This window comes from Bombus bifarius, unplaced genomic scaffold (assembly GCF_011952205.1).
Source record: "Bombus bifarius isolate JDL3187 unplaced genomic scaffold, Bbif_JDL3187 scf7180000007968, whole genome shotgun sequence".
Classification (NCBI taxonomy): domain Eukaryota; kingdom Metazoa; phylum Arthropoda; class Insecta; order Hymenoptera; family Apidae; genus Bombus; species Bombus bifarius.
This window is the reverse complement of record NW_022884354.1, coordinates 843920-856199: the sequence shown is the minus strand read 5'-3', so window position 1 is coordinate 856199 and position 12280 is coordinate 843920. Positions and strand designations below refer to the sequence as shown.

Sequence of the window (12280 nt, the reverse complement as noted above, 5' to 3'; positions counted from 1 at the left end):
CACAAGCATATGTTATTATCGGTTTTTTTTTTTTTTAAGTATCTGTCACAATATGTCATCAATTACCCTCCATTCGTTAGGGTTACACCAATCGACTCTACAAAATGTTACAGCAACAAAAAAAAAAAAAAAATAGAAATTCCCCGAAAAAATGAATGTCCAGAAGAAAGCCTTTAATCATTCATAACTTCGCACCATCAACAAAATAATCGTAACGCAATAGCCTCAAACGAATAGCTTTCTCTTGAGTATGACGGATTACGATGATGCGAATGTTAACGAGAAAAACATGAAGATTTTCATCAGAATTCTTCCAGTTGAGAGACCGTGTAAATCGTGCGTGAGAATCGACATGGGACGCAAGGTAATGAAATTTCTCACCTGAGATATGACTATTCTCTTCGATAATTGGATATTAGAAAGGGACAATTTCTTCCTGACTCGATGCAGAAGGTCTACGTACGGTGTCTACAAGAAATGCAACCAAATAGAATAGCCGTTTCGAAGAAACCAACTTACTGGTGCTTTCAAACAGATGGAATATTTTGTGACTCTTCGCAAGAAGAGGTTTACCATGTTACAACCGAAGACCTCGCGCCAAAGTAAAGAAAGATGTACAGCGGCTCATGAAAGTATTTAGACACTTATCATAGAATCATTTTGTGAATATATTACGTGTGTTTCATAAAAACGCATAAAAGGTAAAATCCTTATAATATTTGTCGGAGTCAAGTTGACATTTTGGGGAGTTCGATGAACCTTTACACTTACTTTACCGTCGCGGATGTAGCTAATATTTATCGGTACAAATGGGAGCACTATAAGAGGCTATGAGTAATGGCGATAGGATGGTCGAGATGATGGTAACAACGAATTCAGGTTCGATGACAAATCCATGGTCCACGGGAGGACAAGTATCAACGTAATACTCGATTCGGATAACTTCTCGATAACTCAATCAGCAATTCGTCTTTACGCAATTTACTAAAGAAAACAATGACATATTATTTCGAATCACTTTTACTGCTTAGTTTGCCCGTTAGGTCCACGCGAACTGTATGCCAAGGTATGGTATGCTGGCCTTAGGAATAGGATGTAGTTCAGCTGGTATTTTACCTGAACTAGCCTTCGAAACTCGACAAGCATGACAGTTCTCAACGAATTTACGAACATATTTCGCCATTCCTTCGAACCAATAATGCTCGTACAGTTTCTTAAGCGTCTTATCCCAACCTAAGTGCATAATTGACTGTTGCGCATGGTTAATAACGAACCACATAAAATCTCTTGGGACAATGGGCAAGGAGAGAGTCCTGCCTTTTCTTTGTATTTTACGATAAAGGGTACCAGATCGTAATTCATACACATTTGCGACATCTTCCGCGAGCTCTTCATTTTGCAATTTAGTGACGATTTCTGAAATTTGTGGATCCCCACGTTATTCTGTTAAAAGCCAAGCTTCTGAGATTTCGGTCAGATTAATTTCTTTTCCTTGACTTCGTTAATTATATTATGATCAATGTCTATGGGATTCCGCGGAAAGAAATCTACGTGAGCCATTCGTTTACCTTCTCGATACAAAATTAAAAGTTTGTAAGTAAGTAAGTTTCACCTTATTATTAGATGCCTTCAAGGAATTGCAACCAGTGACAAGAAATTCTCATGTAATTAGTGGCGAAAATGTTTAGCAGCGTTTAACAACTGCTACCGTCTTCAGTTCATATGAATGATACTTAGATTCCGCAGGGCTAATCCTTATACTGTAATATTCTATTACTCTATTTTTTTCTTCCGTCTTATGCATTAAAATAGCCCCATATCCATCCGAACTAGCATCTGTATGAAGTTCTATCGGATAGGTCGGGTCAAATATCATTAACACCGGCGCGTCGGTCTGGACGGAAATTACCTTTTGCCTTATTTTTTTCATGCCTATCCGTCCAAGTTATGTTTTTATTACCGGAAGTAAGTGCGTACAAGGGTTTCATTACCTGCGAAGATTTAGGGACGAATTTTCGGAAATGAAAGGCTAAACCTATGAACTGTATGCTGTGTGAAGGTCGTTGGTTCAGGTAAAGGACTCAAGGTTTGTATTTTACCCGGATTGGGGCGGACTTTTCCGTTATGAATTACATGTCCCAAATAGAGTACCGACGTGTTTGGGAAAGAGCATTTAGAAAAATTAGAAGAAAATTCGGCATTTACGAGGATATTTAATACGGTGTACAATCTTTCTAGAGCTTGATCCATGGAGTAGGCAATGATTAGAACATCGTCCAAATTTACCCGGATTGGGGCGGACTTTTCCGTTATGAATTACATGTCCCAAATAGAGTACCGACGTTTTTGGAAAAGAGCATTTAGAAAAATTAGAAGAAAATTCGGCATTTACGAGGATATTTAATACGGTGTACAATGTTTCTAGAGCTTGATCCATGGAGTAGGCAATGATTAGAACATCGTCCAAATAAACAACAACGTACGAATGACACGTTGGCTGCCATACGTGTTTTCAAAGGAATCTCAAGAATGATCTCTCGTTTCGTTTGTTCGCAACATTAAACTCACCAGTCGCTGTTGAATACAATGAAGAAAAGTGTGGTACAGATCACTCCTACCAAATGGTTTCTTATGTCACTACAACCAGAAAAAGGATCAAATGGCACAGAAGACCTGGCATGCGACTACCTCTGGGGATCTCTATGGCAAACGCTTTGACGGCTTTAAAAAAAATTGCAGCAAGGAAGAAATTCGAATATTCAGAATTATTTGTCTTACACATAGCGAGGCTATTTTGTGTAATATTATGTCAAAACCTTGCCTTAAAATTTCACGATCAATCGCAATATCATATTTTAAAATAACTATCAGTGAGGACATGACGAATTTATTTCTAATGTAAAACCACTAACACCGGCAACGGACAAGAGTTGAGATGTACAAATATTTCTCATTTCTCGCATTACGACTATATCAATCGTTCTTTTGCCAGAAAATGTCAAGACTACGGATTCTTTAATTAGTGAGCAATCGGCTCCAAAATCGGGGTAAAATGGACTCACCTGGATGACTTGATCCACCAGTTGATGCTTCCACTATGTAGAAATCGACACTTCTTAGTATTTAGACACTTATCGTAGAATCATTTTGTGAATATATTACGTGTGTTTCATAAAAACGCATAAAAGGTAAAATCCTTATAATATTTATCGGAGTTAAGTTGGCATTTTGGGGCGTTCGATGAACTTTACTTATTTTACCGTCGCGGATGTAGCTAATGTTTATTGATACAAATGGGGACACTACAAGAGGCTATGAGTAATGGCGATAGAATGGTCCAGATGATGGTAACAACGAATTCAGGTTCGATGACAAATCCATGGTCCACGAGAGGACAAGTAGCAACATAATACTCGATTCGGGTAACTTCTCGATAACTCACTCAATCAGCAATTCGTCCAACTAAGAAACTAACTCACCCGTAGTCCAAAAGAAACTGCCCTTATATACTCCTGTCCCCACTTCTCGGGTCAACCTTTGCGTTACGTCGAGCGACCGTCTACCTAGACCAGGCCATACACTGCGGGCCAGCAGGACACCAGATGTCCGCTTATCCTTACGACGTACCCTCAATAGTCTTAAGGACCCATCGTAAATCCCAGTAATTTGCTAGCTAAGGTCCTTCAGACCCAACAAATATCTTCTTGCGAATCATTTCTAAAGACTATGGTCTACTACGGTTTGACAAGGGAAAGTTAGTTTTTCTCACGTACGATGCTTCCTACTTTTTTTTTTTTTTTTTATTTATTTGTTGAAATTACAATCAATTCTCGCGTTGAGAATTTTCAGTAATTTTTCTGGTGTGGCGCAGTGACATGGCTGTTTATTTACAATAAGTTAATACTTATTATAGATAGGTATAATTTATAAGTATTATAAGTAAGTGCATATGCTTAATTTGGATAACTAAATGAATCTAGCGTTTAGGTCTAGCGGGTAGTGCCTCTTCAGCCTGCGAATCTGGTCCGTCGTATCAAGTAGTCCAGTGATCAGGGGGTTTCGGTGTTTGTTGACTCTTTTGCTATATCTGTCGCTATATTTTGCTATTTCCTCTTTGACTGTGGGTATCTTGAGGTCGCGATGGATGGTTTCGTTGGTAACATACCAAGGTGCGTCTATTAAGGATCTTAGCGTTTTCGATTGAAAGCGTTGTAGTATTTCGATGTTGGAGTTACTTGCTGTTCCCCATAGTTGGATTCCGTAGGTCCAGACAGGTTTTATTACGGTCGTGTAGAGGGTAATTTTATTCTGTATGTTTAGTTTGGAGCGTCGTCCCGTGAGCCAATAGAGTTTTTTTAGTTTGTCCTTTAGTTGCTTCGTTTTATCTGAGATGTGTTTCTTCCACGTTAGTCTCCTGTCCAGGGTCATGCCCAGGTATCGGACTGAGTCCCTGCTAGGAACTGTTGCATTGTTGATGGTGACCTGGGGGCAGGTTTGGATGCTTCCTACTATCAACTTTCTATCGAGGGCGACCAAGACCTTCCTAATCCACCAACCTTCGTTTATTCAATCAGAAGCAATGTATACTGCCCTCACTTCCTGATCAAAAATGTCATGATCAAATCCGATGGTCCCGTGCGATAGACACACCCATCGCTAGCTTTCCTCCGACACAGCATCGTCACTCAACTTTAATTCTTCTACACCGCTAGAAAAGTCAACAACTAAGTACAAATCTAACGCCTGACGTCTGAGTCTAAGCACGAACACTCACTTCCTCTATTAAGTGTCCTCTAGTGCTACATCCACTAACATACGAAGTTAAATTATAAGAGCCTTGCTCTAGCGTGCATATTTATCTTACCTTCGGGCGACAAGTTGTCATCTAGGAATTATATCTACTCAACAGTGTAAATTGACTGTTGGAAATAAAAACTTATAATTCTGTGAATCACAGTGTTATACTAACTGAATCACCCCTATTATCTTAACCGAAATCAGGGGATCGATCAACTCGTGGTGTCGATTGCTATAATCGTAACGGGAATTTACGACTCCGGTTGACGTCTCTCCTCGCGAAAATACACTTTATTTTTAAGGAGAGCCATATAATCATTTCATACCTCTGTCAGGTACACGTCCCTCCCGTGACCGTGGTTACGTCTAGTGAGCCGCTATGTCACTTCGAGCCCGAACCCATCGTCATAAAGTCAGATTGGAACATTAAAACTATTTCTTATTTTTATTACTTAAGTGCAACTATAGTAAAAGTCTGGACTAGGGTATTGGGGTTTTTTCCAACATTCCGGACGGGAAATCCCGATGTTCTTTCATCTCCGACATATTTAATAAGCAAAACAACCTTCTACTTAAACACCATTTTTGTAATTATCTTTTAAAAAAAAGTATGAAATTGCATATAAATTACTAGTTTGATGATCATGATAGTCGTATCATGTATACGTGTCATAAAAGTCTTTTATATAAGATACATTTTTTTTTTTTATTTATTTATTTACATTTTACAATTTGTTCAGTAGGACATTTGGTAAAATATTATAGTTTAGTGATATAGTAATATAACATGTGGATGGCTACCCCCAGTGGGATACCATCTTCGAATTTGATTAACATATAAGATACATGATTCGTTAAAATAATGTTTCCGTTAGTGTTCCAACACTTTCACGAGTCACTGTGTTACCTTCTGGTTAATGCTGTTCGAGACTTCCGTTATAGATCATCGAGTTAATAATTTTTCAAACAACGGAAGTCTTAAACGGTATCGATTATAAATAGGAAGTATATATAATATATAGTCGAAGAACCGGAATTTCAGAATTTTAGACGGTGTGAGCTGTATTTTGATGGGCTACGGACAAAGTGGTTCAGGAAAGAGTTTCACCATGAGCGGCCTGAGAAACAACTGGGAAGTACGATTATGTCGAATATTTTGTATTTTCGATTTTAAGGAGCTCTTAACAAAAACAATTCTTCTCAAAGTTCATGACTTTTCGCGTAATTTTAAATATGACGAATTTAAAAGAAAGAAATTAAAGATCCTAGAATATTCTTTCTCTTTCCCGAAGAAGAGAAATCTAGACGAGGACCGTTTTTGCTATGAGTTCATCAATTGTGCAAACACAGTGATGACATTCGTTTTCTCAGCACAGAGGCCTGGTCACTCGACTTCTGTCCCGAATGTTCGCTGAAAAAGCGAACAGAACGGAAGTCAGCAAGATAGAGTACCGTGTCAGCTTTGTCGAGTTGTACGGGAAAGAGGCGAGAGATTTACTGGTCTCTGACACGGATAACAATAAAGTCAAGATAAACGATCGAGAACCCTTCAAGGTGTTATAAAATATTTTACGAAAAAATGCGACGAGACGTCCGATAGAATTTTAGTGAGAAAAATTCCAGGATATCTCCGTGGTGTGCATGGATAACGAAAAAGAAGGTTTGAAGAGAATTTTCGAAGGGGAAGTCAGAAGATCGATTGCGAAAGAATCGGCTTATCCGGCGTCTCATTTAGCCACGTCTGTGATTACCTTTCACGTGTCTAACACGAGCCTAATTACATCCTGGGGCATTGTAACCACAGCCAAAGTAATTGTTCGACTCGTGATCCGTCTACAAACTTTACGAATTGAGGCATTGAGAATCGTAGAACTTGAAACGTTTGCTCGTTAATCTCGCTTTAAGCTTCGAAAGTCATCGTAGAAGGAAATCGCGATATTATCGATGAAATTTCACTGCATTTGCATTTTTTCATTTTAGATATCAATAAGTTCGATCGAATCCAATTATCCTGTAGTATTGAGATAAAATTTTCGCACGACGTAAACTTTTAATCTGACGATAGTCTTTAATGATTAATTAGGAATTTAATTAAAACGTTAGGTACATATCGTGGAAGCAGCTGGCACAGGAACAGTGGGAAGAAATAATTGTGGGAAACCGGCCGTGGATATAGGTGTGGCGAATTTAATGAAGACTGAGCTCGAGCAATTCTTTTCGTATGTAGGAAGATCAAGATCATCCGTCGTTAACGTAATACGCTCCAGTAATTTGCTGAAGATTTTGGGAAATACTCTTTTGGTCTCTTCCATAATTCGGTAATGAACATTTCATTTGTATCATAAATTTCAAGCCGCGGTATATAATGTAATTAAAATAGGTTGATATCTCACATTCGGATCACAAGAGAGGATCTTGACATCACATTGTCGACTTTAAAATTCACTGCTAAAATTGCAAGATTAAAACCGGTCAGGATAAAAGAAGATATTAAACATCAATCAGATTTGATAGTGCATAGGCTCCGAGAGGACGTTAATGCGTTGAAGAAGGAACTGATGTTGAACGATATGCTTCTGCATCAAGAAGCATTCATGAATATCTCGAAGGCCCGGATGGAACAGATCAATCGGAGTATTCTTCTATTTCTAAACGGCAAGATTTCGGATTTTACGTTGTTTAGTGTGTCTCAGGCTCAAGTATTGCTAAAGAATATCAAGGATCTATATAACAGGTTGCATGATCTGTGTTATCTATGGGATAATTTTCGGTTCGATTTCTAAATGATTGAATTGTTAGATTAAGCGTCAAGGAAGTTGAAGTTGACAAGTTAAAGGAGATGTACGAGGGTTTAGTGAAAAGTATAGCGGAAGCTACCTCAGCAGAAAGTCTACCTAAGGTTTGATTATGAGATTAATGAGATTGCCAATATTTATGCAACAATTTATAGTTTTTAAATATAACTAAAGAAATGAAAACACACGATACGACAAACACACAAAAACATGATGTGCGCATCTTCACACTTTTTCAAATTTCAAATCCGTAGTCTATTAATAAATTTTTTTTTTTATAGCTCATCCGTGCTATGTATATTGAAATACTTACAGGAAATTGAATTATCCGAAGATGAAGTCAGTAAACGGAAACGAGTTAGGAGTTCCGCAGAAGATTTTAAAACTGAAGAAGATACGAAAAAGTTAGAAGAAAGAGTTGGTAGTTTAGATAAATCTAGTAAGCCAACACTTACTCGGCTAATATAATTTTAAAGAATATTCATAAGAGAGCTAAAATTTAACGTTGAATAGCGATAGGCGTGACTTTAGGCCCCTACGCAGATGTACTCTCTCCCGACAAAAGTCTGGAATACAAACATTCAGCAATGTCTAAACAAATTCTGAAAATTAATAGCGAGAATATTATGACGGTTAGACTTTATTATACTACATTTCTTCGAACCATTTGAATGTGTCACTAATTTACATATATTGAAAAAAGGTTCGACGTTTATTTGACTCTTTCTTAAAAGAGGAACTAAAATATGCAAAAATGAAGGAAATATTTGATAGAAACGAAAGGACTCTTGCCGTTGTTCGACAAAGATTTACAAACATGGTTGATAAATATTTCCAGGTATATCGCAGTTTACTATCAATGTTTAAACAAATTTTCTCCAAAGATTTGAAATGGTTAATTCTTCGAAATTATTCGTTAGGCAAAGAGAAATTTAGACGATGCACGTGATAAACTTAGCAAACATCAGCAAATTCGACAGATAATGAAATTAGAAAGTCCAGAGGAGATCAAAACAATATATGAAATCGAAAGAACGATCGAGCGAGATATTTCGTGTTATCAAAAAGTGTTAATCAATTTAGAAGAAGAAGTCGATCAAGCTCGTCGTGAAATTGTCACGTTATCCAATCAACATCTTGAAATGAAATCGAAATTGGAATCCGGTTTTCGAGACTATAGTGAAAGAAATGCCTATTTATTGCATTATACTGATAAATCGATGAAAGCATTACTAAAATCTGAGAAAAAATCGTTCGATATGATTCGGCGCAAGTTTAACAAGTTTCAACGAGAAATATTGCGTAAAACAGAGGTAAATTTGTCATTCTAAATTCAAATATTTTGTAATTAATATTGTTATTATTTTCAAAAATTTATCTTTTTGAATATTTTATAAATTTCTTAAACTTCCATATTAGGAAACAGAGAAAAGGAAGAAAGCACGACTTGACAATAAAGGGACGTGCACTAGTACTAATCTGTAGCTAACAAAAATATTATCTTCTTAGCAATAAGTACTAATATTTAATAAATCAATAAACGCATTTTTTAGTAAATTTAAACTTTACTTCGAATTTAAAACGAAAGCGGTAATTTACCGCCAAAATGAACGAATACCATCTATCGATATCATATTGAACTACGTCAGTGATACATACCGACAGAAACAAACTCATTTTTGTCGGTTAAAAGTCACTGTTTACGGTAATCATCAGATTTTCATCGATATTGTGAAAATTACACCATATTAGGAAATTTTCCGTACAGAAGGTAATTTATAATCATTTACTTTAATGGCACATTACGCATAATTTAACAAGTACTACTAAAATCAATTTAATATCTATTTGTCTTGGACTTGATCTATAAGTTTTATTTTTTATATACAGATTATATCAATTAAAACTATCATAATCAATTCAGTACATAGTCTAAAACTTAATAATCACGTGTATATTAACCGTTTCGATACATTTCTATTCAAATACAATTGATTACACGTTGTTATGTACATATAATCACTAGGCATCACAATGTTTCTTAAGATTATAAATTCTAAGATTAATCTGATCATATAAATTAACCAATTTCTATACGACAGAAAAATTTACTATGTTTAGAGGATTAACTTACGAGTAATAGGAAAAGGAACTAAGACACTTTACTAACATCGGTTTGATCTTCATATTCGTGGACCGTTGTTGGCCAAATCGTCTTATCCGACTGTTAGTGTCACGTTACAAAATTGTAAACAGAAATTCAGTTAACCGTTCGACAGCAGACGAAGATAGATTTTATTAGTTGTCAATTGTTTCAGTTGTGAATAGTGTATGAAACATTCTGAGAAAATCGAAATCTTGTTTTGTATATGTTTAAGTTACTTTCAGTTCAAGTGTAATATAAAAAGCTTACAATGGAATTTGGGTTTTGTTTAGTTTTATAAAATATTTGACTCTAGGATAAAAACTGTGTGCACTTAGCGCTGGTGTCTAAGAATATTAACGAAAGTTGCCATATCTTACTTGTTACAATGACAAGTAAAAAGGTAGTAAGTACGCTATATACAGACTGTCACAGTATATCATGGTATAATAGGCGAGGGAGTAATTTTATGTGGAAAACACGTCGGAAATATAGGATAAGTTATCTTCACGGCCCACCGTTTTTAAGAAAATCGAATTTGAAAATTTATCAAGTATACTCTGATTTGACCTGTTCCTCGTTGGACAAGAATAAATAATCGACATGAGGTTATTCTGCGTGTGAGAATTTGAAAAAATCAAATCAAAATCAACTTTGAAAATTTATCAAGTACACGTGTACCAGATAAATTCTTAACTTCTTTTTTCATTATTGTAATTTGCGTGCGTACAATCTATCATGCAATGATAATTAGCTCAGACTATGATAACTTAAGTTATAATATAATAATATTATGTATCACTATGATATTATTTAATTTATGTATTCTTAACTAAACCTGTTCAAATGTAGTTTTTTAAAAACGATATCTTAGATGGAAAAATTTTATTCTACATTTCTTACTTGTTTCAGCATATGGAATAATCTTTTGTTAATTGTTTACTAGTATCCAGTAATTAATTAACCAAATTTACATATGCTACAAGCGAATATTATACACTATTATAAATAAATTTTCAAATTCGATTTTAATGAAAATGAAGTGCCACATAAACAAATTTTATTCTATATTTTCTACTTATTTTGCCATGCAGTATCGTTTGTCGATTGTATCATGATTATTACTAGGATACCCTATATAAAATCTTTTTCTATCGATTCTTCTACATCGAAAATCAATTTGCGTGTCTGTAGTTATTACGGAAGGAAACATTTCTTGAGAAATTATTAAAGGAAGGAAAAGGATATATCTTTACAATGGAAGAATTGCACGTATGTTTGAAAAGACATTCGTGCGAATACAAGAAGATGCTATTCGTTATAGATCGCTACTCTCGAGTAAGTTTAAGATATAAAATAACGTGCATTCGTGTTACTGGTTTATGATGTCCTTTGAAATAAAATGTATTAATAGTATTAATGAATTGCGAATTTTTGTACATTTGTAGAAGATTAAAAAATATAAAAGATGGTACCTGTTATAATATTTACTATAAATAAGATAAGAATAATATAATAAAATGAATAAGCCATTCTTTAACTAAATTCCATTTTTTTAATTCCATTCATGAAAACATGAATTTTTAATTATATTCATAAAAATATTCGCAGTTATTCTAGTTATACTCTAGTTATTAAATAATCCTTGAATACTTCTTAAATTTAGTATAAGACACAATTAAAGGAGAATATGGAGGATTTGATAGTGTACGATAGTGACGTTCTGGATGATAATGATGATGAAGATATAGAAGATGCCGATGAAATGGAATATTTGGACATAGAGATGGGAGGATATGAAAATGAGGAAGATTTTGTAGTCTTCGAAGAATATTTTCACAATTTTGATAGTATTGCATATCGAAGGAATATTCTCGCTAATATGGAAATGTTAATTTTGCGCATGTTAATAATGGATGGATCTCTCATAAATATTTTGTTTTCGATATATTCGAAGTTGAAGATCCTTTTGAAAGATTATTATCAAAGAGTTGAAAAGTTTTTGGAACGAAACAAGACGCTCGTAGAATTCCAGAATAATTCTGAAAAAAAACAACCAATCAAGAGCTTTGAAAAGAAATACAACCAACTGCAGCAGCTTTTACTTAAGATTACCGAGGTATGGTTAAACTATTACAATTTCATCTGTGCTACTACCATCGGTGCTAATCGAACTTTATGATTGTTAAAAATAATTTTTTTGTAATATAGAAAGAAATATTTCTTGTGGAAACTATGGTGCAACCGCGTATGGTTCAGAATAACGGGGAAAACAAAAATAATTAAAATTCGTGACGTGATGTCAGTATATGTATACACATGAAAAACATTTACATTTATATCAGTTCGATGTGTCAAAAATAAATACATTTTGATTAGAACGTAAATTACGTTCTTCATTTTGATTAGTATATATTTTAGACATTTAGAATGTATTTAAAAATTTATTAGGACTGAGTCAACAAGCAAAGTTCTGTTACAGATGAGTTGCAAAATAGGCGTGATATATAATGCTTTTCCGTGTCTCATGAATCTCCATTATCAT

At 34.9% G+C, this 12280-nt stretch overlaps 2 protein-coding genes across 2 annotated transcripts; both read left to right on the top strand.

The window, feature by feature from the left end:
• Positions 1-44: 44 nt before the first annotated feature.
• Positions 45-10109, top strand: LOC117210571 (kinesin-like protein KIF9). The gene is made up of 14 exons (XM_033453716.1): positions 45-364; positions 451-602; positions 5840-5933; positions 6169-6351; positions 6421-6606; positions 6901-7115; positions 7178-7531; positions 7597-7696; positions 7908-8031; positions 8106-8224; positions 8296-8430; positions 8513-8905; positions 9012-9363; positions 10052-10109. The coding sequence occupies exons 1-13, from the start codon at positions 251-253 to the stop codon at positions 9075-9077; spliced, it is 2235 nt and encodes a 744-aa protein (XP_033309607.1). The 5' UTR covers positions 45-250; the 3' UTR covers positions 9078-9363; positions 10052-10109.
• On the top strand, positions 9427-12076 carry LOC117210577. The gene is made up of 4 exons (XM_033453728.1): positions 9427-10138; positions 10930-11073; positions 11402-11854; positions 11947-12076. Exons 1-4 carry the CDS (start codon positions 10124-10126, stop codon positions 12019-12021), a joined length of 687 nt encoding a protein of 228 aa, XP_033309619.1. The 5' UTR covers positions 9427-10123; the 3' UTR covers positions 12022-12076.
• Positions 12077-12280: the final 204 nt, after the last annotated feature.